Source organism: Aedes albopictus, chromosome 2, assembly GCF_035046485.1.
Source record: "Aedes albopictus strain Foshan chromosome 2, AalbF5, whole genome shotgun sequence".
Classification (NCBI taxonomy): domain Eukaryota; kingdom Metazoa; phylum Arthropoda; class Insecta; order Diptera; family Culicidae; genus Aedes; species Aedes albopictus.
This window is the reverse complement of record NC_085137.1, coordinates 146,957,661-146,981,481: the sequence shown is the minus strand read 5'-3', so window position 1 is coordinate 146,981,481 and position 23,821 is coordinate 146,957,661. Positions and strand designations below refer to the sequence as shown.

Sequence of the window (23,821 nt, the reverse complement as noted above, 5' to 3'; positions counted from 1 at the left end):
GCCGGAAGGATACGGTGGGCAGGGCATGTTGCAAGAATGCCGGACAACAGCCCTGCAAAGCTGGTGTTTGCAACTGATACGGTTGGCACAAAAAGGCGTGTAGCGCAGAGAGCACGATGGGCGGACCAGGTGGAGCGTGACCTGGCGAGCATTGGGCGCGACCGAGAATGGAGAGCGGCAGCCACAAACCGAGTATTGTGTCGTACCATAATCCGGGGTAAAATTGATCACTTTAAAACAACTTTTGCGGATAACATTAGTGATAATTCAAATATTGCAAAAATAATTTGTGTAAAATCAGTACCCAGTGAATCTCTATGAAACCATGTGGCAAAATTTTGTTCAACTAATTTAATCTTTTAGTCAAATCACTTCAAAATCAAAAAAATGAAGATGCCACTTTGGGGCGATATTGATCAGTGTACAATTAGGCATCGGTTAAAAAGAAAAATTTCCTTATCCATTAAATGTTGCTCTTCTGAACCCGAATAACGCGTCAAAAATCTTACAACTAGTGAATTTGACCCTTAAAATGCAAAATTAAATTTTGAAATTTCCCCCCTTAACGCCTAAAGGTAGGCAATTTTCTATGAAATAAGTGATTTCTGTTACAATAAATAACTTTTTTGGTCAAAAAAAGAACTTTTTTTTAATTATTCATATTCAGAATAGCTTCATAATTTTCTAAACAAGGCTCCACAAAAATGTTAAGACAAAAACTTACGGGAAGTCCTAGTGGCAATCGATTGTTTGCTGTCACTGTTTTCAGCTTAGTGAGAAATACACTGCAAATTCCTTAAAATATAATGCAAAACTATTTTTTTTCTAAGGAGGCGTCCATAAATGACGTAGCTTTTTTAAGCGATTTTTGATACCCCCCTCCCCCCTCGTAGCATTTCGTCACAAACTCAGATACCCCCTCTATAAATGACGTAGCTTGTTAAACACACCCCCCCCCTCTCAACAAAATTTTCATGTACAAAAAAAGCTATGATTTTAATTTTAACTTGTATGTTAATAGAATATTATGTAAAAACAACAATAGCAAGAAAACATTGCCGACTGCCAGGCTCAGATCGCCGACATCAAGACCATAGGTGCAACCAGTGGAGAGCTAATGACTCAATAAACCACCCATTGTTCTGCTTGATGCCGAATAACCGGAAATTGATGCTTCCAATACCATATTAGCCTAGAAGCTCTTCCGAAGATATTAGTTTGCTCACTTAAAAATCTATTAAGAATATCAAATTGATTTCATTTGGATAAAATTCACCACGACATTTGAAGGACCCTGCAGGAGTTTCTTCTAAAATTCTTACAGTAGTTCATTTTGGAATTCCTCAAGAAGTGTTTGGGATTCCCATTTTTGAGAATATCTCCCTTTAAGATCCTCCAGCACTTCCTTCTGGGATTTCTCCATGAATTTTCTTTGGGATTCCATTAGAGAATTCCTCCTTCTTGTTGAGTTTCTTCTTAGATTCCTCCAAAAGCACCTTCTGAGATTTCTCCAGGAGTTTTTTTTTCTATGGTTTTTCTAAAAGTTTATCCATGGTTTGCTTCAGGAGTTCTTTCAAGGTTTTCTTCTTCTCTCTTCCACCAGCAGTTTCTTTGGACATCTGTACATGGATTTTAACTGGAGTTTCTTTTGAGATTCCATCAGAACTTCTTTATGTGTTTCCTAAAGAAGTTCCTTTCGGGATTCCTCCAGGAGTTTCTTCATGGTTTCCTTCAGGAATTCACTCAGATATTCATTCCAAGATCTCGGCAGGTAACCCCTGCCGTTCTTTCAAAACCCTCCCAGGAGTTGCTTCTGGGATTCCTCCAGGTGTTTTTTTTTATTCCTTTCTCAGATACAGTTGTTCCGTCCGATAGCTGCATGTCTTATGAAATGAAGCCGACATTTATTCGCATTATTTGTTATTTACATCAATGTGAATGGAAAAAAAATCATGCAATATTTCTGTTGATTTACTGGATAATGATACATAATGCTAGTAAAACTTTCATTAATTATGTAATTTTTTTTTTCAATAGGCCAAGTAGAAAGCTACGTAGCATATAGGGTGTCCCAGAAAGTATGGGCACAACTTTGCAGCTCTGCCATTTGGGAATGGATGCATAAACAAACTTTATTTTCACACATATCCTGCCTTAATATGTTAACATCAAATGCCAATCATTAAAATTTGCATTTCACACTTTGTTTGGAAGCGGTAGAACATTCCCTAAAAGGCCTTTTAAAGCTTCTGCACAAATTGCTATATTTTTCAATAACATCGCTTAACAAAATGTTTCCTACGCATGAAATTAAGCTCGATAAAAATTTCAAAAAATATTTCCTTGTAATTCCATATGCGTATCTATTATACAACCCTTAGTTTGAATTGAAAACATATACTTTTGATCCTGAAAAATGAATTTAAACACCAAAATCGATATTTTCGAAAACCCGTTTTTCTAATAGATGAAAACAAGCATCTGAATATATATCACAACATGCAAAAAATAACATTTTAATTTCACTATAAGTAAAGTAAATGCTCCAGCTTTATAAAGTGTAGATTGAATTATTTTTATTCTCGTTAAAGCATGTTTAAAAACTCGAATGTCTGTGGGGATGTCTTATCCAGAAATAGAAAAGGCGAATTTTCCAGTTTTCTCAAAATACTGAAGTACCCGTGTGAACGGACAAAACATATTTTTATAAAAAAAAATCAATCAACCATCTGAGGAAACATGTTTTCTAATATATCATGTGAAAAAAATCAAGAAAAATGTTTCGAATTCGGATATTTGGCAAAACCGTAAAAAAGTAGTTTGTGCAGAAGTTTTGAAAGATGTTTTTTTTCATTTTAAACATACTGCATACAAAAACCCTTTTTAATGCATAATCTCTTTACAGGTATCAATTAAAATACCTTGAATAAAAATACAAAAATATTAAAATTGTTGTTTGTTAAGAAAATTACTGTATTTTTGCTATTCAAAGTTGTGCCCATACTTTCTGGGACACCCTATATCATAACCCCTACCCCCCTATCGTCACACTTCGTCACACAATAACACACGGAGTTAACTACTATCTAGCTGTTGTACTGCTCTTGGAATGCTGAGCATCCAATAGGCCTATGCCAGCGGGATTCGAATAACCAAAAAAAACAGCAAGAGGAGAAAGGAAACGTATAAATCGAGATAGAGAAGAATACTATAAAGTAACAATGAAATAAAAGAAAGAAGAAGAAGAAGACGGAGAAGACGGAGAAGAAGTAGAAGGAGAAGAATAAAGAGAAGAAGAAGAAGAAGAAGAAGAAGAAGAAGAAGAAGAAGAAGAAGAAGAAGAAGAAGAAGAAGAAGAAGAAGAAGAAGAAGAAGAAGAAGAAGAAGAAGAAGAAGAAGAAGAAGACCATGAAAGAAAACTTCGAACGTAAATTTCCTTGTAGTTTATGAATGGAGCAAATATGTGAATAAATCGCATTCCAACAATTAACACAGTGCTGATTCGTTCGTTGCAAAATAAAGTACTCGTTTCATCAATTACAATAAATGTAGATATCTGCTAAACCAAACCATGCTATGAATTGACAGGTGTTGCGAAAATACTGCGCACAAGATAAAAGCGAACGTCGATGATATAACGTCGATCTAAAGCAAGCTCTTTTATGATTCGTTTTCAAATCAACCGACCAACGTAACTTTTTTTCCATCTTATATCTTTATAATGTTCCTAATTAAGATCTTTGAAACGTACTGTCAATTCCATCCATCATTACTCTCGTTTGCAAAACAGCAGCAGCGACAGCCCAGTCAGGAGCGCTCACACGTTGCCGTCGCACCACCCATAATAATCATCATCACGTCCAAACAAATAACGATTTAGACGTGCAAAGATCGTAGGTCATCGTCTTCTGGCTCACCTCGAGCGCCAGCAGCCAGCAGCGGTTGGTGGTGGCTTTTGTGCTTTTGTGGTTATGTGGGCACCCCACCACGCGCATACTGCACACGCGATGATGATGATGACGACCACGGGCAATTATATGCAACCGATTGCATTCCACCATGGATGGACCACTTTTTTTTTGCATTCAAAGTGAACTAGCCGCTATTGTTGCGGATGCAAAAACTGAGATGTCGGCAGATGGCTATGGAAGTTTACCGCACCAATTTCGTAAAACCCGTGCCGATGATAGGTGAAATTGGTTTTACGACTTTTTACTCGGATGTGTGTTTTTGCCTGTGGTCGTTTACAGGTGTAATGTCAGAGTGCAGATAACCAGCTTAGATGTGAAACCTCAATAAAACAAAATATTGTATGTGTACTAGATATTAGTATGTTAAATAGATGATTAAACAATGCTGCATTTAGAGAATGGGATAAATTGATCGTTCACAGCAAAGTCAAAGTCAAGTTGAGTTCATGGCGGCGGCAGTACTTCTCGTGCATCACATATTCTCAAATATTCAGATGACAATCACTAGATCAAGGGGTAAAGTTTGAAACCACAAATTTGAGTCGGTTTGGGCGACTCTAATGCTCTACCAGTGGACTATGTGGACACTGACGTGCTTAGGAATAACTTAGGCGAACAAACTGTTGACGTTTGTGTGACGAATAGAGACAAAAGTGGTGACTCAAACAGTGCTATTTTAGCTTAGTTTCAGTAACGAGTTGGAGTTAATGCTGCGCTCATTACGCTGCCTTGCCGGGCCGCAGCTCACGCCTGAAGACCCATAATTGGTAGTAACGCTGGCTAGCTGAACCGTCTGCGTCTGTTGTCCGGGATGATATTTGATGTTTACGTTTTTACGCTATTGTGCAACGATATTTTCCTCACCTTTCTTCTCTTAAAACGCCGATTTTCAGTTTAATAAATTTTCTCGGATCGGAAGTTATTAGTGCCGGGTGCTGAATGAATTTATTAAACGTTCTGTGTAATTGGACGCTTTATGGGCACTGGGTAGTTCGGCGGTGCGTCGGAACGGTCCAACAAATTGAAAGGGCGAAAATGGGCGCGTGAAATGGGCGTTAATTTTGAAAACATACATTTCACCTGGTCAGATTGTGTAACATGCTCACTGTACGAAGGGCTACGAGTATGAACTTCCGATTGTGAAATAATATGTTATCCATCCATCACAGGATGTTTGGTGCTACATGACAATGATTTATAGACCCGCCGGAGCGATTGGATTCAGGAAAGACCACACGCCTAGGTCTTTGTGGAAATTACCTTGACTGTTTGGCATATAGCAACGCCGTCCCCACTATAGGTAGGATATACCCGGGTAGACTGTGAATATCATAATCATATCTCAAAACAATCAAATTTTGATGTCATATCTTAATATGATATTGATGAGATATTCAAAAAGTTGCCAAATATCTGCTCAATATCTCAACGTGATATGATTTTAAAATTAGTACTAAATTTGATCTTTGGAAAGCCTAGTGCAACCCGCTGTAAGAATGTCGAAATTTACCAACATTGCGCATAAAAACTATTTTAAGTTTTCAACTTTCATTATGCGCCGTCCCCAAATAACGTAACGTTTCAGGATATAGGGGCTTAATAAATTACGTAATGCTCCAGGGGAATAGGGAATACAGCCTAGCGTTACACATTATGGAGGCCGCCAGATCCTAATGTACCAACCACCGAGTTCCAAAATGTCGAATTTAGCGTTACATAATAAATAGATGTTCCCTTATGTCCACAACAAATTTTACAAACGAACACTGGGACAAAAAGGAACCATTTTCAATAAGCGGGTTTATTTATGGATGCGGCAATTGAACCAAATAAAAAAAAAACAGAGTAATCGGCACAAAAAATGCATATAATGGTTATTTGCCTTTCTTTAAAAGAGGTACAAAAGAATAGATAGTAGAGTAAACATAGATCCGTGTTGATGAATCCGTTGTATCCAAACGAACTGTCAAAATCTGTATCCAAACGAGCATGACGTCACGATTTGGACAACATCAATGGAGCGCATGACGTCATATTGAACCGTCGCACACTTAAAAATTACTACTTACACGCTTGAAACATTTTAATCAGCGGTGTCCGCGGATCTATGTTTACTCTACTATCTATACACAAAAGTATATGCTGAATTATCTGATAGATTTCTTAACCCCAGTTTATAATTATTGTATTTCACTGTGATTAAACCAGTGGAGGCTTTCCAATTGAGTCCGATGACAACATGAGCTGGACCTCGACGGCGAGCTTGCATTTGTAGTATACGAATCCAATAAATGAATCATCGCACAATTTGGGAACTTTATCGGCCCGCTAAGCAAAATACGTCCATTTCGAAAAATGGATCGTTGATTCTAGATTCAACAAATAATACCGCTGCAGACGACCAGCTTTTTGAGTTTCAACCAACAAATTGCGTAGCGATTCTGCCTTGGGTATACGAACAGACGACAGTCGGTCACGACTACGATCTTCTAAATGTTCCCAAAGTTTTTCTGGGCGACTGTACACAATAGAGCACGTTAAGTGAAGTACTAGCTTAGCTTTTTAGCTGATTGTTTATGGCTAGAAGGTAAATTTTCCGTTTCTGCAATGAAATTATGAAAAAAGCGTGGGTATTATGATTCCCTGCCTTATTGTAATGTAATGTAATGCTGTTACATAAAACAAAACTTTGGAAAACTTTGTTGCAAGAAATGGAGAAAACAATAACACAGTTACCTTCTCACCATACAAAATTCAGCTCATTACTACAATCTAGTACTTCACTGATTGCGTCTTATCAGTGGAAATTCGTCCTGTCCTGTCCAAAATAAACCAAGCATGTTTCTACACATGTCGTTTTTAAAGTTTGGATCACTAGCTTTGTTAACAATTCAGAAAATAGGCATAAAATGTGAAATCATCTAGAGAAAAGTGCTCTCTTAGTTTGGAAAAATATGCAATTCTCAATTCAGCCTAAATTCATTTTTATTTTCCATACTATCGCTTCAGTTTGCAAATTTTGGGTAGAAATTGTATTAATATTCTGCAATAGAAAATATATCATTGGGAAATCTGAAAAATACTGCTTAAGATCAAAATTAGCTCTTCACATTTCCATCTGCAACATCCAGAAATCGAAAGATCTGAAAATTACTGCTCAAGATCAAAATCAGTTCTTTCACACATTCATCTATAACATCCGAAAATAGTAAGATCTGAAAACTACTATTCAAGATCATAATTAGTTCTTTCACACACTCATCTACAACATGGCGGGACCAAACCAACACAACCACCATGACTCGCAAACACCTTGGAAAACGTTGAACTTGATGCTCTTGTTACCTCCTATTTTCAGATATGAATCGTAGTGCAGTGATAATGTCACTGCTCATAAATCACAAAGTCATAAGTTCGATTCTGGTGGCGGCCATTTTTTTTACTTTAATCCGCCTGTCAGATCATTTTATGATATTGGTTTGATGTGCTACAGCCCAGATCTCCCCAGATATTAGTCTCATCTTATAATATCAAAATGAGATATCATTATGTTCTTCCCCATACTAATTTTTGATCTTTTTTTGATGATATTGTTTTGATTTTTACTTCTACTCGGGATGTCACTGCGACCAGTTGTTAGATCTATTATGATATATGCCCCAGTTTGTTTTAGCTAAATATATCTAGCTGACGCATTACTACTGTTGTTAGCAATAATCGAACCTTGACTATGCATTTGATCCCAACAAGGTGACACAGCGGATAAACTGTACATCCGTATTGGAGTTTGTTCTCCAGACATCAAGGGGTTCTATCGACCCCTTGTTGAAGAATCTAATTCTTTCAATAGCAATTGATTGACAACGGCATAACAAATGTTCCGAGTCTTCTATATCTATGTCGCTAAAACGACAAAAGGTACACCGGGACAAGCAGAAAAGGATGGGGTAATATGAAACAGCTGGTTAGCATGATGATTTTTAATGATGATAAAAAATTTGATTGCCATAACACACAGTTTTTGATTCAAACAATCTTTTTGCGAAGGATAAAATCCCAAATATTATTGAAATCTATTTCAAAACTTCGCGTTTCTTCTAGCCCCACCCGTTTCAACTTGCCCGGTGTACCTTACATCATTCCGAAGCTTTCCGATTAGCTTCATATGGTAACGGCTCAGACAATGCCATGATAGCAGACCAGTACTTAGATCTCTTTTTGACAGCTCTAAGATTTTGCGAGTATTTAAAAAAGCTTGGATTTATAAATCGTTTTGACTGCCTTGCAAAATTGGTATTTTCCCAGCTGGATTTTATTTTTTCATGTTCTCATGCTTTAAAGTCCATTCTGAGAGAACAACCAGACACACCACAGAACGGTTCTGGTCCTATGGATTGGTGTGACAGACCAAGTCTTGCTAACATATCAGCTTGCTCGTTTTCCATCAATTCCACAGTGCCCTGGAACCCAAAACAGCCTGATTATGGCATAATCATTGTTGGAGGGATAGGATACACCCCCAAACATGTTTGGGACAGCATGTTGCTGATTTCAAAGCATTTAGAGCTGCTTGAATATCTGTAATTTTTGCGTAAGAAAATATTACTGCATTCTACAATTGCTCGTATTTCAGATTGAAAAACAGTTGGCCATTTGTTCATAGGAATTGATAAACATAGACATACAGGATTATTTTGGAAGAAATTGTGTTGAAAAGTTTTTAGAAATCCCGACGAGTTTTTGAAGAATTCCAGTACGGTTTTTAGATATATATTAACAGTACTTCAAGCGTTTGAGCGTTTGCCAGAATTCTGGCATCTTAATTTGAGAATGTTTTGTACCAACTTCTTGAAGACATCTAGAAAGATATTCTGCCGGGCTCAGTTTTAGAATTTCAAAACAATTCATGAAAATGTTATTGATTGATCCGGGAATTTTATAGAGCATTTCAGCAGACTCACTTTAGTGATTCATGGTGTCTACTACATGGACAACGTAGAGTTATCAGGGTGTTTCTATTACATCAGTAAATTTCACCTGAAAAAATCCTAAAATTCTCAGGGTATTTCGAAGTCAATCTAGGCAATTCCATTGTTCAGAAATTGCATTTTGAAATATGTTTAGGTATATGTAATACATACATTTTTTAAGGTTCAGTAGTTATTAGCAAATTCAAAGATTTATGAACCTTTCGGTAGTCGCACTGTTGAATATTGTTCAACACGTTGATAAAAGTTCGCTTGTTTTACAAAACATCAGCGCAGTGCTGACGGAGTAGTGTACCGCGCGACTTACACACTTTTGAGATTGTTTAAAACTTTCGGTGGATCTTTAGAAATATCTGAAGGAATCTGAGTTTCATGTAGAATTCTGGATATATTTCTCGCGAAGTATCTGAAGAAGCTCATAAAGACATTCTATGGAAAAGCTGAAGGAATCATCACTAACCATTATTTCTGTCAAATTGTCGGCTTTTTCTTACCAAAACAGTTTCCTATGCAACTGTTGATAGAAAATATGGGAGTACAAGAAATGTAACTTCAGAAAATTGTCTCCACTAAAAGAACTGCAAGGGAAAGTACAATCGATTTCCTGAAGGAATTTTGTGTGGAGTTTCATGTGTTCAAGGACTTTAGTGTTCCGTAACATATTGCTGAAAGATTTCCTGAGTACACTTATGGACTGGGGTCTTCAGTTAGCCTAGTGGCTAAGGCGTGGATCACCAATCTGGATCGATTCCCGTTCCGGTCGGGAAAAATTTCTCGGCTCGCTGGGCATAGTGTATCATTGTACTTGCCTCACAATATACAAATTCATGCAATGGCAGGTAAAGAAAGCCCTTCAATTAATAACTGTGGAAGTGCTCAAAGAGCACTAAGTTGAAGTGAGGCAGGCCAAGTTCCAGTGTGGACGTAGAGCAATAAAGAGGAAGAAGAACTTTTAGAATATTTTATAAAACAATTCTCAGTGAAATTTGTCGAAGATTTTTTTGAAGTTAACTACAATAAAACATGTAAACAATGTGTGGAATTAAAGATTTTATGTTTTGCGTTCTAGAGGTTTGGTGTGTTCTACAAAGTTTTTCAGCATGTTAAAAGGTGATTTTTGATAAAATTTTGTTCATGATCAATCCTCTAATAAGTGAGATAAAAAATGGAAGTTTGACGTCTTCAGTAAAGTTATCCCATGATAAAAAAAATATATTTCGTTGAACATGTCTCAGCTCCAACTCTTACGGTTTTTGAGATATGGGGTGTTTTGTGACCTACTACAAACTTGTTCAGGACTTAAAAATACACATCTCTTTCTAAGATGTGAAGTCATTATCTCTCAAAACAAAAATGTTACGGGCAAGTTTATCAAACACTCCCGTTCAAAAGTTTGGGGTCACCCCCTCAAAAACATGTAATTTTTTTAGGCCCATATCTTCGCCAATTTGCGTCCGATTTCAAAACTCTTGGTCTCATTCAAAAAATAATAAAAAAGAGAAACTTTGAACATGATTTAAAAGAAACTTTCAAAAAAAATGTATGTAAACTTAACCCAAAGTTGCCGAATTTTCAAAAAAATGAAAATCAACTTACGGCAGTGTCGCTGGAAATTGGGTCGACCAAATTTTAAGATGAGAGCGGTAATAGAACTTATTTTCTATTAGATTTCAACTGCTTTTTACAGAACCTAGCTAAAAAATCTAGAAAAAAAAGTAATTAAGTAAATTAACTCTTGATGTCATCGACCAAAAGTTTGGGGTCACTCCTCAAAATGATGTATCGGCCAAAAGTTTGGGGTCACTTTCGTAAAACATGGAAAGGTGATTTGGTGATATCTTTGTCATCTTTCATTCAATTTTAATTCTTCTTGGCTTATTTGAAACAAAATGAATCTTACTGCATAGACATTGAACCACACATATTTGTTGAAATTTACATACTAAAACATAACATAAAGTTGCCTCATTTTTTGAAGTGTGGTGAAATGTGTTAACTTTACATCACATTTTTATATACAAAAATCGTTAAATACGTTAAGTTAAAGACATCAAACGTAAATTTAGTTAATTATCTTTGAAATGAGCAAAAAAGAATTAAAATTGAACTATAGATGACGAAGATATCACCAAATCACTTTTCCATGTTTTACGAAAGTGACCCCAAACTTTTGGTCGATGACATGAAGTGCTAATTATAACTTTTTTTTCTAGTTTTTTTAGCTGAGTTCTGAAAAAGCAATTGAAAGCTTATATAATATATAATTATATATATAATGGGTTATATTACCGCTCTTATCTTAAAATTTGGTCGACCCAATTTCCAGCGACACTGCCGTAAGTTTATATTCATTTTTTAGAAAATTTGCCAACTTTGGGTTAAGTTTACATACAAATATTTTTGAAAAACTTTCACCGAAATCATGTTCAAAGTTTCTTTGACTTATTATCTTTTAATGAAACCTAGGGTTTTGAAATCGGACGCAAATTGGGGAAAGATATGGGCCTAAAAAATGAAATGTTTTTAAGGGGGTGACCCCAAACTTTTGAACGGGAGTGTATTTTTAGGTCAACTTCCACCTTAACTAACTATTTCCGGCGCAAAATGACGCAGGTGGCTCAGTTGATAAAGTAGACATTTACTATCACTTAGGGGTGAACGCCCTCGTGAGAAATAGTGGGGAAGCTGGTTCAAATAATGGACAAAAACTTATGTATAATTTTGTCTGTAATACAGGGGAAAAAATAGCACTATTTCTATTGAAAATTTTGAATTCCTATTTTGAGAGTAAGCCAATCTTGGTGTGGTCGTCAGCCAAGTCGATCTTTTCCATGTCGTACGGCAAAAGATTCACACATTCGATGTATTCGTTCAATACATGGCCTTCATATGTACCTAATTTGACAACCTAGCGAATACTATCATATCTATCATGTCATTATCCACTTTGATCTCTACTACCTTACCTAGCCGATAAAGCTAATCAATGATTAAGTTATTGATAAATACGGTCGATAAATTAGAATATATGATGTTAAAGATGTCAAACCTCCAAAAATTATGTTCGATGTATAAATATCACAGCGTAACAAAAATTAACTTTTGGTCTGTCTCAAGAGCAAACTTAAGTTACATAATTATGTGTCTCTGACAGATTTTAGGCCGCTGAATCCGAATCCGGGCTCAGATTTGCTCCAGCACGTCACAATTTTAAACTAAACCCCAGTTTATAGGGCAAAATATGCGATTTTCGGCTTTTTTCACTGCCAGCCATTAAGCATGGAAATATATTTTTTAAGCAATCAAAAGGTAAATTGTATTTGTATTATTTCTAAATTAACGACTCATGTAAAATATTTTGTTTTACCAAATCAAATTAGATAGATTTAAGCATTTTATGTTAGTAAGTTAAATTGCATGCAACTTTTGGAGGATGACTTGTATGGGAAATATCGACCTAACATAAATAGCTTAAAACTATCAAATTTGATTTGGTAAAACTAAATATTTTGCATGAGTCGATAATTTAGATGCTAATTGACCAATTTACCTTGGAATTGCTTAAAAAAATAATTCCATGCTTAATTCTTGGCAGCGAAAAAAGCCCAAAATCGCATGTTTTGCCAGTAGAAAAAATAGCCACAGAATGTCAATATCGCGAGTGTTCGTGTGACCAACATCTAATTTGCCACGGGGCAAGAAATAAAATAATTTAATTTATTGGCTACAGCGCCATTAGCGATCTACTTTCTCATACATCTACTGTTTTGTCCTATAAATTGAGGTATAGCTCAATATTGTGACGTGCTGGAGCAAATCTGAGTCCGGATTCAGATTCAGCGGCCCAAAACCTGTCAGAGACAAATAAGTTTACTTTTGAGACAAAACAAAAATGTTGCGCTGTGTATTTTATCTCATTTCTAGGGGGATTAATCTTCGATTGAATTTAATTATACGTCATGCTTAAATTGTAGAAAACGCTAAACCTCTAAAACTATAAAAATAAGTATTTAGTATTGATCGCATGATCGAATGAATGATTTCGAACACTGTGATGTTTAAGATTTTTAATAAGTAATAGTTATACGTAATTCGTTATTTAAAAAAATAATTATTTATTGAAAGAAATTTCTTCGGGATTTTTTTATGTCCTTCTTCTTCTTCTTCTTTATGGCTCTACGTTCCAACTGGAACTTGAGTTGGATGCAAACCGACAGTAATTGCAATGAACTAGAGAAAATCCACCAAAAATTTCATAAGAAATGATTGGAAAATAAACTGGAGGAACCCTTTGAGAAATTCTGAATAAATCCGTGACGTATTCTTGGAAGTATCCCTGAGTAAATTCAAGAATGGAAAATTGTTTTAAGTAATTCGTGTTGGTGTTTCTGTAGGAGCTATTGGCAAAATTCCTGGATAAATTTTTGAACCTCTAAAGAAACTGCTGGATGAAATCCAGGAGCAATTCCTGTAGATCTTCTGGAGAAATTCTTCGAAAAATTCAAAATAAAAATCATTTTAAAAATTGAAAAAAAAAACACCAAAGAGAAATTCCGGAAGGAATCTCAGAAGGAAGCCCGAAGAGTATTACCGAGGAAATCTCTGCATCTCTGCAGGAATCTTCGGAAAACCCTTAAAAGGCAAATGCTTGGGGGAATTTTTAAAGGAACCCCTTAAGTGCATCTCTGAACAACTCCCTGGAAGAACTCAAAGAGTGCTCTCAAGAGAATTTCCTGAAAAATCTTTTGACAGGTTCCCAAAGATAGCTTGAAAAAAGGGTACTTTTTTCATCAATGTACTTCCAAAGGAGTCGCATGAAGCATTTTTGAAGAAATTTCTTGCAAGAGCCCCTGGGGGCATTCTTAAAACAATAAATGGATGAGAGGTAAGAGGAATCCTTAAGAAGCACTAGGAGAAAATTTTCAAAGAATTTCTGATTTAATTCCTGTATGAATTTTCTAGATTCTAGAGGGACTAATTGAACAAATTTATGAATGCTCTGGCTTGAGTGCATGCAGTTATGTGTTTTAAAAGTATTTTTGTAGATTTTTTTTGCAACGATGCACTCGCAACAATGCAACTGCTTAAAGTTAATTCTTAGAGGCATGTTGGAGTAGGACATTTCTTCATTACTAACAAAACATCCATGAAGAAATATTGTCGGTTTTTCTATCATTTGACATGATATGATTGCAATGGAAAACTACACGTTACGACCCTGCCCCTATGTGCTTGAGGCCACTCAAAAGGCTTATGTCACGTAACATTGACGCTCAAAGAGTGTTACATATTTTCACATGTTGCGCCCTACGAAGTCTGAACTATAGCAAAAACAGTTTTTTATTTGCATCTTTAGCGCAGAAGCGATAATTAATTCGAACACTCTGATCACATCGCCATTCATGGAACCGCATGCCTTATCCTACATTGATCGTGAAATGCAACCACACTTCAATCTTGATGCCGGCTGCATAACTCTTTCGAGGCGTACATTGTGTATACGATTCTACATTCATTTGCACTAAACAAGCCAATCGAACTTCGGGTTTGTTTATGTCATGCCACCCAACCATGTGATCGTAATCTCGATCTCGGTTTCCAAGAAAGTGCGATAACAAGAACTTTTCCCAGCCCACAACAGCGACGAAGCATACACCAAGCCAGATATTATACAACCTGATCACCTTGGTAGTCATCGCTTCATTAGCCTAAGGCAACACACTTATCAGTCGGAAATTTTTACGCCCTCTGCGTCTGGTGCGATGGATACCAAGAGTTAGTCTGGTGACTGGTGGATGTTATATCTTGTAGGGGAATGGAACCCATCTTAAGCATAGTGATCCCATTTTCTTTATCGAAAACCAAGCTAATAAGCGCAATTTTTTTTAAGTGTGAAAGAATGGAAACAATCGGTGCTTAAATCGTCTGTTATTGGAATAGGATGAACATAGGAACATAGGCAGAACAAGGGTACTCATACCCTAGGTAGATACCTACCGACCAATTCCACCACCACATTATCTTGATTATAATCGTCTCAGGCGTAATATTTCCACCAGTTTCCCACAGAAGATAAACAGAGAGCGAAAAAACAGCTCATCAACCTCATCGTCCGATTCGGATGGGATTCGACATCAGCATTAGCGGCACCGGCAAGCGCCAACGACCGACCTGCCAGGGGCAGATGATTCAGCTGGTGCCTAGAGCATTCAGTGACTTAATTTGTCATTGTCGCTGCACGTTTAGCTTCGCAGATTGCCATGTGGTTGAGTCGTTTCCTTTGCCAGTTTACCGCTGCAAATAGTTATCAAAGTTTTTGCAGCGTGCCACCATACTGACAACTGTATCGTTGCGGTTTTTGTTATCTTTGTTGTTGAAAAAAACAGAACCATCATTCTAAGGATGATACCAATCACTCTTCATTTGAAAAAAAAAAATCATAAACACCATACAAAATAGTTCAGGCCAAACATGTCTAAAGGTCCTATCAGCAGAAGAGCCTTGGTTTCCCTCTCTTTCGTTAATATCTCAGCTGTTTATTTGTATTATGATTGTCTCCTTGCATTGAACGATGGTCAAAACAATCGTCTTTTGATTTGTACTGCAAAAATAGTTGAAAAGTGTACCATTACATTGCAATAATTGAAAGAGAAAGTGAACAAAGAGAGCCTCTCAAATGCAGAGAGGACCTATTTAAATGTTTGGCCTGAGTTGTCTTTTGTCTTCTAATTTGGTGTCTTGTTTCCTATTTTGCAGTTACGGCTTCCAGTCTTTTATGCTCAAAAAAAGAATTATGTTTTCTTCCGGCGTTTTAGACAAGTGTAAAAATGGCACCAAATAGACTGCACCTCATTTGTGCGAGCTGGTCTCATTTGAATTGCCAGCCCATCCAGCTACAGCTGGATCCAGAGTGGCTGGCAACGAGACAACGATATATTGTGTATTTCCTTGAATATGCACGTAAGAAACTGAATTCTATTAACTACAAAATTTCAGGTCATCTCTTAAACAATAGACCGGAATACTTGAATACTTTGAAATCGCCTTTCTCGGTCTAGGAACAATGTCTAAAATTAAAGATTAACGGACGTTTCAGACAGCCTTATTTGTTATTTTACTTCAAAGCAAACATCAGTCAGCCAAAAATGCAAAACTGCAGATCTGTTTTTTTCTCTCGATAAAGGACAAATGAAGCCGGTCGAAACAGGGGACTGTTATGGTCTTCTTGTTTTCTTACCCAGCATTAAAACTATGCTGCTGTGTTGAAAGATAGGTTGAGCTGTACGCTTGAGCCGCAGTTATGTTGGCTACGAAAAAATTGCATTGGTAGGATAGGGATCCCGACTAGAAGATTCTTACAAAAATATAACATAATTATAGCAAACCATGATATGTATAACTCATTATGATATAATCATGTTTAACATAATTGGTGTTTAAAAATATTAAAACTCAATTGTATCATATTATGTTATAAATGTTGTTCAATAACTAATTGTGAAATAATTTAGTTCTGATTCTTTGACAATTAGAACATCATTTTACACAATTGTATCAAAATATGATAGAAACTAGTTTTCAAGAAGCTAAAATTTATATCATATTGTGTTATAATTTTGTTCTGACTATAACAAAACTAGGTTATTATTTTGATTAGACTGGTGTACTTTTTGTTACAGTTTTAGTTATTTTAACATCATCCTGCATCTAGTTTATAACAAAATAAGTTATAGAAGAATTTCATATCATCATAACACAATGAGTTATAAACTTGATATATTTTTCTAGTCGGGATGTCACTTCCTTGGGCCGAAACGATAGGTATTTTCAGGGCCGGATCTAAGGGGGGGCCGGGGGGGCCCGGGCCCCGGGCCCCCACATTTTAGGGGCCCCCACAAAAACCTTTTTTTGTTGCTAACATTAGCTTTATTTTTCATATTGCTCAAGTTCTGATCGAAAATAAGGAAAAACATTTTTGGTCATCTCTCCGAAGGGCCTCCACATCCGCTCGGGCCCCGGGCCCCCACAATCCTTAATCCGGGCCTGCGTATTTTCAAACTACTCGTTTCAAGTGTCCCTAGACCGAGTAAGTCAATCCCAATGTAGGGCCTGAGCACCATTAGTCATCCCACGCTCCCAAATTCATCCTATTCGAAAACAGGTTACGGCACCGATTGATTCAACTCTTGTCGTTTTCATGCTTGCTAATTTCTAAAAAAGACAAATATACGAAATAAAGCAATCAGCGCTTCAATTCTTTGTTTTCGGTAAGATAAAAATGGTAGCCACAGGCTTTTTTAATTTTAATTTTTGTTTATTTTTACTAATAACCACATGCTTCATGAGGGAATCAAAACCTTATAGGCATGTATTCGGAATATAAGACATTTGCGAATGATAGTAAAAAATAAAGCTTAATTGAAGTATCAGTTACAGAGATAGAAATTTATGAAATTAGCGACTTTGCATAAAATAAAACAAAAATCGGATTCTGCACTAAAAATCAATCATCAGTTCCGGGCTCTTTCTAAGTTGATGAAGGGATTTATAAATGCTTGCAAGGACTTGATCAGGTGTGTGGATTTGAGTTCTATGTCATTGTGATAGTAGCGAAATCAGCAATGTCAATGGATACATTCAATTTAGTGAACCCCATGCAAGATTTATGCAAGTACAGTCGGGTCTCCTATTAGACGCTGCCATCCACTTTACGCTCATCACGTTTTCCTGGCTGTCTTCATACCAATTTAGTTCATTTTGTGTATGTGATGCGTCTATAATAAACACTAACTGCTCTGAAAAAAAAACAGCTGCATCCAGACAGCTGAAAAATTTGCGGTGGGCGTCAAGTGGTTGGCAGCGTCTAATAGGAGTCTCGTCTGCATTCATGCTGCTATCCAAAAAAAAAAACAATCACCGAGATTAAAAATCTTGTAAACTAGTGTAATGAGCTCCTCAGTCGATGTTAAGGCTCCATCGATTACTTAGATATTATGGTCTACGTAGCTTATTTGTAGGTTAATAAAAAAAAGACCTTACTAGGGATGAGGTGGTTTCGAAAAGTCGTCGAAATTGTTTGATTGGACAGCCTCACAACCACAAGTATTATAGTCATTTGGTGGCAAGAGGAGTCGGAAAAAATTCGGTTCATAATTTGGTGGCACTCTGTTGGTCATTATAGTTTTCATGTTTTTTTTTTTCAAAATTTTGATTGTAAGAACCATACGTGTCGTGTCTTATCTCGCGTCGCGTTTCGTGATTATCGTGTTTGTTCTAACGTTAGCACTAAGTACACAAATTAAATGTGATTTTGAGCGCCCCCATCAATTTTATTTTATTTTTTTTCAAAATGTTTCAAAATGCTTTTGACATGTGTTTCCAGGGATTCTTAAAGAAATTCGTTCAGCGAGGTCTAATGAAATTCTAATAATATTTTTTTTTTCAGAAATTCCTCCAGGGATTGCTTTGAAAATTTATGTAAGAGTTTCTTCAGGTATTCCTTCACATGAACTCTTTCAAAAATTGTACCAAATATCTATTTAACACTAAGGACTAAGGGCAAATATTTATCAAAGAGTTTATTTTAGAACATTTTGAAAGATTACTTCATAAATTCTTCCATTGATTTCTACAGAAAAATTTACAATGATTTTTTTGGAAAGCCTGCCTTGAAATTTTAATTATTTCTGACTTCTAAAATACCAGGATGTTTTTTCATTATTTTTTTTTGAAGTTCGCTTAAGATTTATCCAGAAACTAAAGAACTCTCTGATAAACCCTTCCATGGATTCCTTCCAAAATTGTTCCATGGATTCCTGTAGAAAATCCACTATGAAATGCTACAAAAATTGCTCCAGAGTCCCATGAAATTCCTCAGAAAGCGCTCCTTAGGTTCTTTTAGAAAACAGGTCCTGAGATTCTTGCAAGAATAATTTCACAGATTCCTTAACAAATTCCACCAATTTCTTTCAGAAAATCATAATTATAAAATTCCTTCAGAAATTTCACAAAGAGTTCCTTAAGCACATCGTTTAAAGTTGTTTTTGAAGAATTCTTTCTGAAATTCTTAAAAATAATCCTAAACCGTATTTCTTAAGATAAACTTCTAGGGATTCATGAAAAAATCTACAACTTTTTTTAATTCTTACAGGAATTTCTTCAGAAATGTCTCCTTTTGAAAATCTTCTATGAATCTCTTCCAAAATTACACTATGGATATCTTTCTGAAATTACTCCAGGAATTCGTTCATAAAATCTTCCAAGGATTCAAAAACTCTTCCAGGGTATCTTTAATTCATTTCTCCAGGATTTGCTTCAGATATGCCTTCAAGATTTTTTTCGTTAATTTCTGCAAGAATTCATCTAGGAAGTTTTCAATGGATTTCACTCGATACTTTGTCTGGAATTGCTTCAGAAATTCTTCTAAGGTTTCCTTTAAGAAATTCTTCTGAAGGAATCAGAATTTTTTCATGAACTTTTATACGACTTTATTATTTAGTTAATCTCAGCTCTATGCTAGATCATCTCTGCATTCAGAAATTCTTTTGAAGATTGTTTCATAAATCCTGTTTTTCCTGGAATCGCTTTAGGCATTCTTGTTGAACTGATATTTTGCTAGGAGGATCAATTGATCCCCTTTGTCCCGGCTTGTCTCCGCCAATGTTTACAACTTAGAGTACCTTTGGGTAAAAGTGTTTTGTTCGCTCGGAACAAGGATTTGTGTAGAACTACCAGATGATTGCTGTTATTCTGTGTTCCTAAACACGTCAATTTGGCCCAACCATTATCACTGATCTAAGACTACTTCATCAAGAAGATGTGGAACTCTGTTCTTTTCCCATGCTAACGGTTGTTCAGCACATACAGGGGATGGCCAAAATGTTTGGGATAGGCAACTTTTTTTTCTCTCACAAAAAAAGATCAACATGCTGTAACTTTCTTAGAGTGCATCAAATATTCTCAAATTTTGACTGTTTGTCAACCTATTATATGTGCATCATTGGTACAAATTTGAGCTCGATTGGTTAATCTTTCGCGAAGTTATAACCGTTCTGGTAAAACACTATTTTCTAGACTACTAATTTTTGAGCTGTCATATCTCGGAGACCAGTGAACCGAATTGAATGAAGTTTTGAATTTTTATTCACAATATATTACTTTTTAAACGTTGAAAAAAGTTATGATGGATTGACACTTTTTGGATCTTTTTCGAAAAAATGCATTTTTCACATCAATGTCATACAATTTTGTTTTTGATATCCAAAGATTTTCTACTTCTGTTCATAAGATATCTATAAAAAGATATATTAGAGCCTGTTTGGTTTAAAGGAAGAACACATTTAGTAATTTTTGTGCAGTATAGTAAATTTGACTCACTTTTCTCTAAATAGGTGAAAATGTCAAATCGTCATAACTTTTTTCAACGTTCAAAAAGTCTCTATGTCCTGATGAATTTCCAAGCATTATTATATTGTTGATATTCGCTCAAAATTTTATTCTTTTCGGTTCAGCGGTCTCCAAGATATGACAGTTCAAAAATTAATAGTCCTAAAAATAGTGTTTTACCAGATCAGTTATAACTTCGCGATAGATTAACCAATCGAGCTCAAAATTGTACCACTGATGTACATATAATAGGTTAATAAACAGTCATAATTTGAGAATATTCGATGCACTCTATGGAAAGTTACACCATGTTGAACTTTTTTGTGAGAGAAAAAAAGTTGCCTATTCCAAACATTTTGGTCACCCCCTGTAGGGGAATACACGTGTTTTCGGCAGTTTTGTTCTATGCCTCATGGTTTATTTTAACCTGTTGAACCCACAGTTGGCCTCAAAGCCTTCCCAACAAAACTGAATTCTATGGCCAAGTTTCAGGCAAAGCCCCATGACGAAAAGAACAAACAACAAAAATATCTACAAAAACACGCTAACAGATTTGAAGTTGGTCAAGCAGTTAAAAAGTTTTCGGGGTCTGGAGCTTTATGTTTGAGTAAAACCAAAATAAAAATATCTTCTAACTAATATTTTGCATGGAAATTAATAAAAAAAATCAATTTTAAAGAGATTCATGCAAAGAGATTTAAAATTGGTTGAAAATTGAGAAAGTTATGATACTATAAGTGAAACCATGTTTTAAGTACCCAAAAATTTACCTTTGATGCGTTTGTGCCACCTCTAAATCTCAATATTTTATAGATTGCTTTTTTTATGTGATTTGAATATAAATTTCAACATTTTTTGAATAATAAGACACACCCTAATAACAAGGTTTTCTAGAAGTTGAACATTAGTGCATAGATGGCCGCACAATTCGTAGTTGATACTCAGTGATTGACCGGCGCAATGAAATTGTACAGAGAACCAATGAATGGGCGTTGGGAGAAGCACAGAGTTCTCAATGTACACAGTTTGAGAACTCTCAACTATATTAAGGTCAAAAACGGCGCCAGCCACGCCCTTACGGTAATCGAGAATGTGAAGGAATTTTAGTAAGACAACCGTTGTAGTGACCCAGAATCGCTATATCTCTACGTTTGTTTGGACGTTACGTTTGGAAGGAATTATTGTAATATCAAGGTTTCCTAGAAATTCATGCAAAACTCAGCAAGAATACCATCAGAAATTCTTTCAGAAAAGTAAACATTGCATGAACAACACACTAGGAAACGGACACTGAAAAGTTGTCACATGTTCACTTTTATTATTGATGTGTTTAGGTTTCCGTGAAAAAGACAATGTCCATTATATCGGCACTTAGAGTCAAACATGTAAGGCTGACTCATTTCTGCATACATTCGGTCAATGTTTCCACTATAAGCTTCGAAGTCCTTGCTGTAGCACTTTCAGTACTCCATATAACCTCAGATTTTCTGAGGACCACGTTGACCACTATCATTTCCCATTCAGGAGGTATGTATAGGTTGCAATTCCAGATTTGGTTGATTTGAGCTCATATGCGCTTCTCGTATAAAAACTGAAGCACCATGCACGCCAATGACCGGCGCAAATGAAGCCAAACCGCCACTAAGTTTCACCCATAAAAATCTGCTTCTTTTCTGCGCAGACCTTGACTGCAGCGGTTTGTCTTCCCCGCGGGAATGCATCACAAGAGTTCGTGCTCGGCAGCCGTTACCGCACATCAGGTTAATCACACTTTCGCACTTCTTTCCCAACGTTCCAGTGTGTAGAAATATGTCACCACGAGTCCCCATCAGAGTTCGATTTCCCTAGTCCATACGATAATGTGAAAAGTAAATCACTCGTAACACACTGAGATCCGTGATTGCATAACGGCGCCCAAATCGTGCTCATCACTGTTCCTTTGGCGGCGTGGCGACACATGTGCTGTAATTTTCTTCCAAACGACACATTTTCACACGACACTTCTAATTGCTCGTTGCTTTTCATAATCATAAACATATCATATTTATCAATAAAGAAAATTGCAATTTCCACTAACCACAAGATTCCATCGGGGCTTCATGATTCCCGAAGCTCACTAGGGAGGTTTTCGGTTTCGACAGACACCTGGGACACGGATCCTCTCCGAGGAGATTTTTGACACTGACTGGCAATTGTTTACATCCGCTACTATTTAATATATGGAACGTTGAGCTGGCGGCAGCAGCAGCTTTTACCACCTCTAACTCCAAAGATTAGCGAGCGCGCGCGCGTGAGAAGGTAAAAGCTCACGGCCAGGGCCTGGCCTAGCCCAATAACACAAGCGAAGCGATCGACAACGACGACGGCGAAAGCTTTTCCAACGAAAGTGAGAGTGAGAGTCGAGATGGTATTGTTTGGGGTGGCTTGGCTTCTGGACAGGGGTTTTCAATCATTTTACTCTTTTTGGTTCATATTGGCTTGCTGATTATCCAAGTGATTATTTATCAATGAATCATCAATAATTCTTCAAAAACCTCGAACAGTGGGTTCACCCTCCGTTGAACAACACTGTCATCCAAGTTTTACAAATAGCTGTGTGACGAAGCACGTGCTTGTGGGGGTCGTCGCGAGAAAGCTTTCACTTGCAATCGTGGAGTTGCGCGGAGTGGACGAACTTCTCTCCAACACTCCCGAGAGCGAAAGTGGTGGGCCTCTCTTCCCGGCAGACAGCGTGTTGCAGCTTTCATGAGAGGTACCTACTAGGTAGGTGGTATGTTACGAATGTGGTTCACACGTGAGGTAAACAAATATAAAAAACCGCGAAATACAAACGATACCGTTAACGATGCAACCGGTTGCATCGTATTTGCCCGGCAGCCGATGATGCGGTGGTGTAAGTAGCAGGGCTGAAACCAGTAGATTCAGCTCGAGGTACGAAACTTTTTTTTTCTGGAACGTTCAGCGCAAATGGTATACACTAAACACCCCAATTTACGGAGCGTATGGGCGAGTGTTTTTTCAGTTTTAGAATTAGTTTGTGAAAAACGAAATTATAAAGTTTCTAATCTTTGGAAAGGTTATAAGTTATTTAGTTGCAATCGATAATTTAGCAGTTTTGCTAAGTTCAGTGGTTCCCAACCTGGGCCAAGCGAATTTCTCAAGATCCGAAAATGTGATCCGGATTGTTGGTCCCAAGAAGCAGTATCATTAATACAGATGCATTTCAAAGATCAGTGGTTTGCAATTCATGGTGACGGGCCATGCGGAATTCTCAAAAACTTTAAAATTGATGATGAAATGAAAATGTGTTTTATGGTTATGTTGCAAAACTTAGTGGTTTCCAATCTGGGTTCACGGGCCACACCAATTTCGCAAGAATAAAAAATGCTAAGTGATTCAGGGATACTCGGGAAGTTCCTATGAGTCACACAGGCGTTTCAGGTGGTCTAAGGAACATTTCAGGAGTTCTCAAAAAGT

At 36.7% G+C, this 23,821-nt stretch overlaps 1 protein-coding gene across 1 annotated transcript in view; it reads right to left on the bottom strand.

Annotated features, from left to right (window-relative positions):
• The window catches only part of LOC109429077 (uncharacterized), a 75,861-nt gene extending 53,291 nt beyond the window's left edge, over nucleotides 1-22,570 (bottom strand). The window contains exon 1 of the mRNA XM_029859151.2: nucleotides 22,422-22,570. Coding sequence (XP_029715011.1) covers nucleotides 22,422-22,445 — 24 coding nt within the window. The 5' untranslated portion in view covers nucleotides 22,446-22,570. The remainder of the gene's footprint in view (nucleotides 1-22,421) is intronic.
• Nucleotides 22,571-23,821: the final 1,251 nt, after the last annotated feature.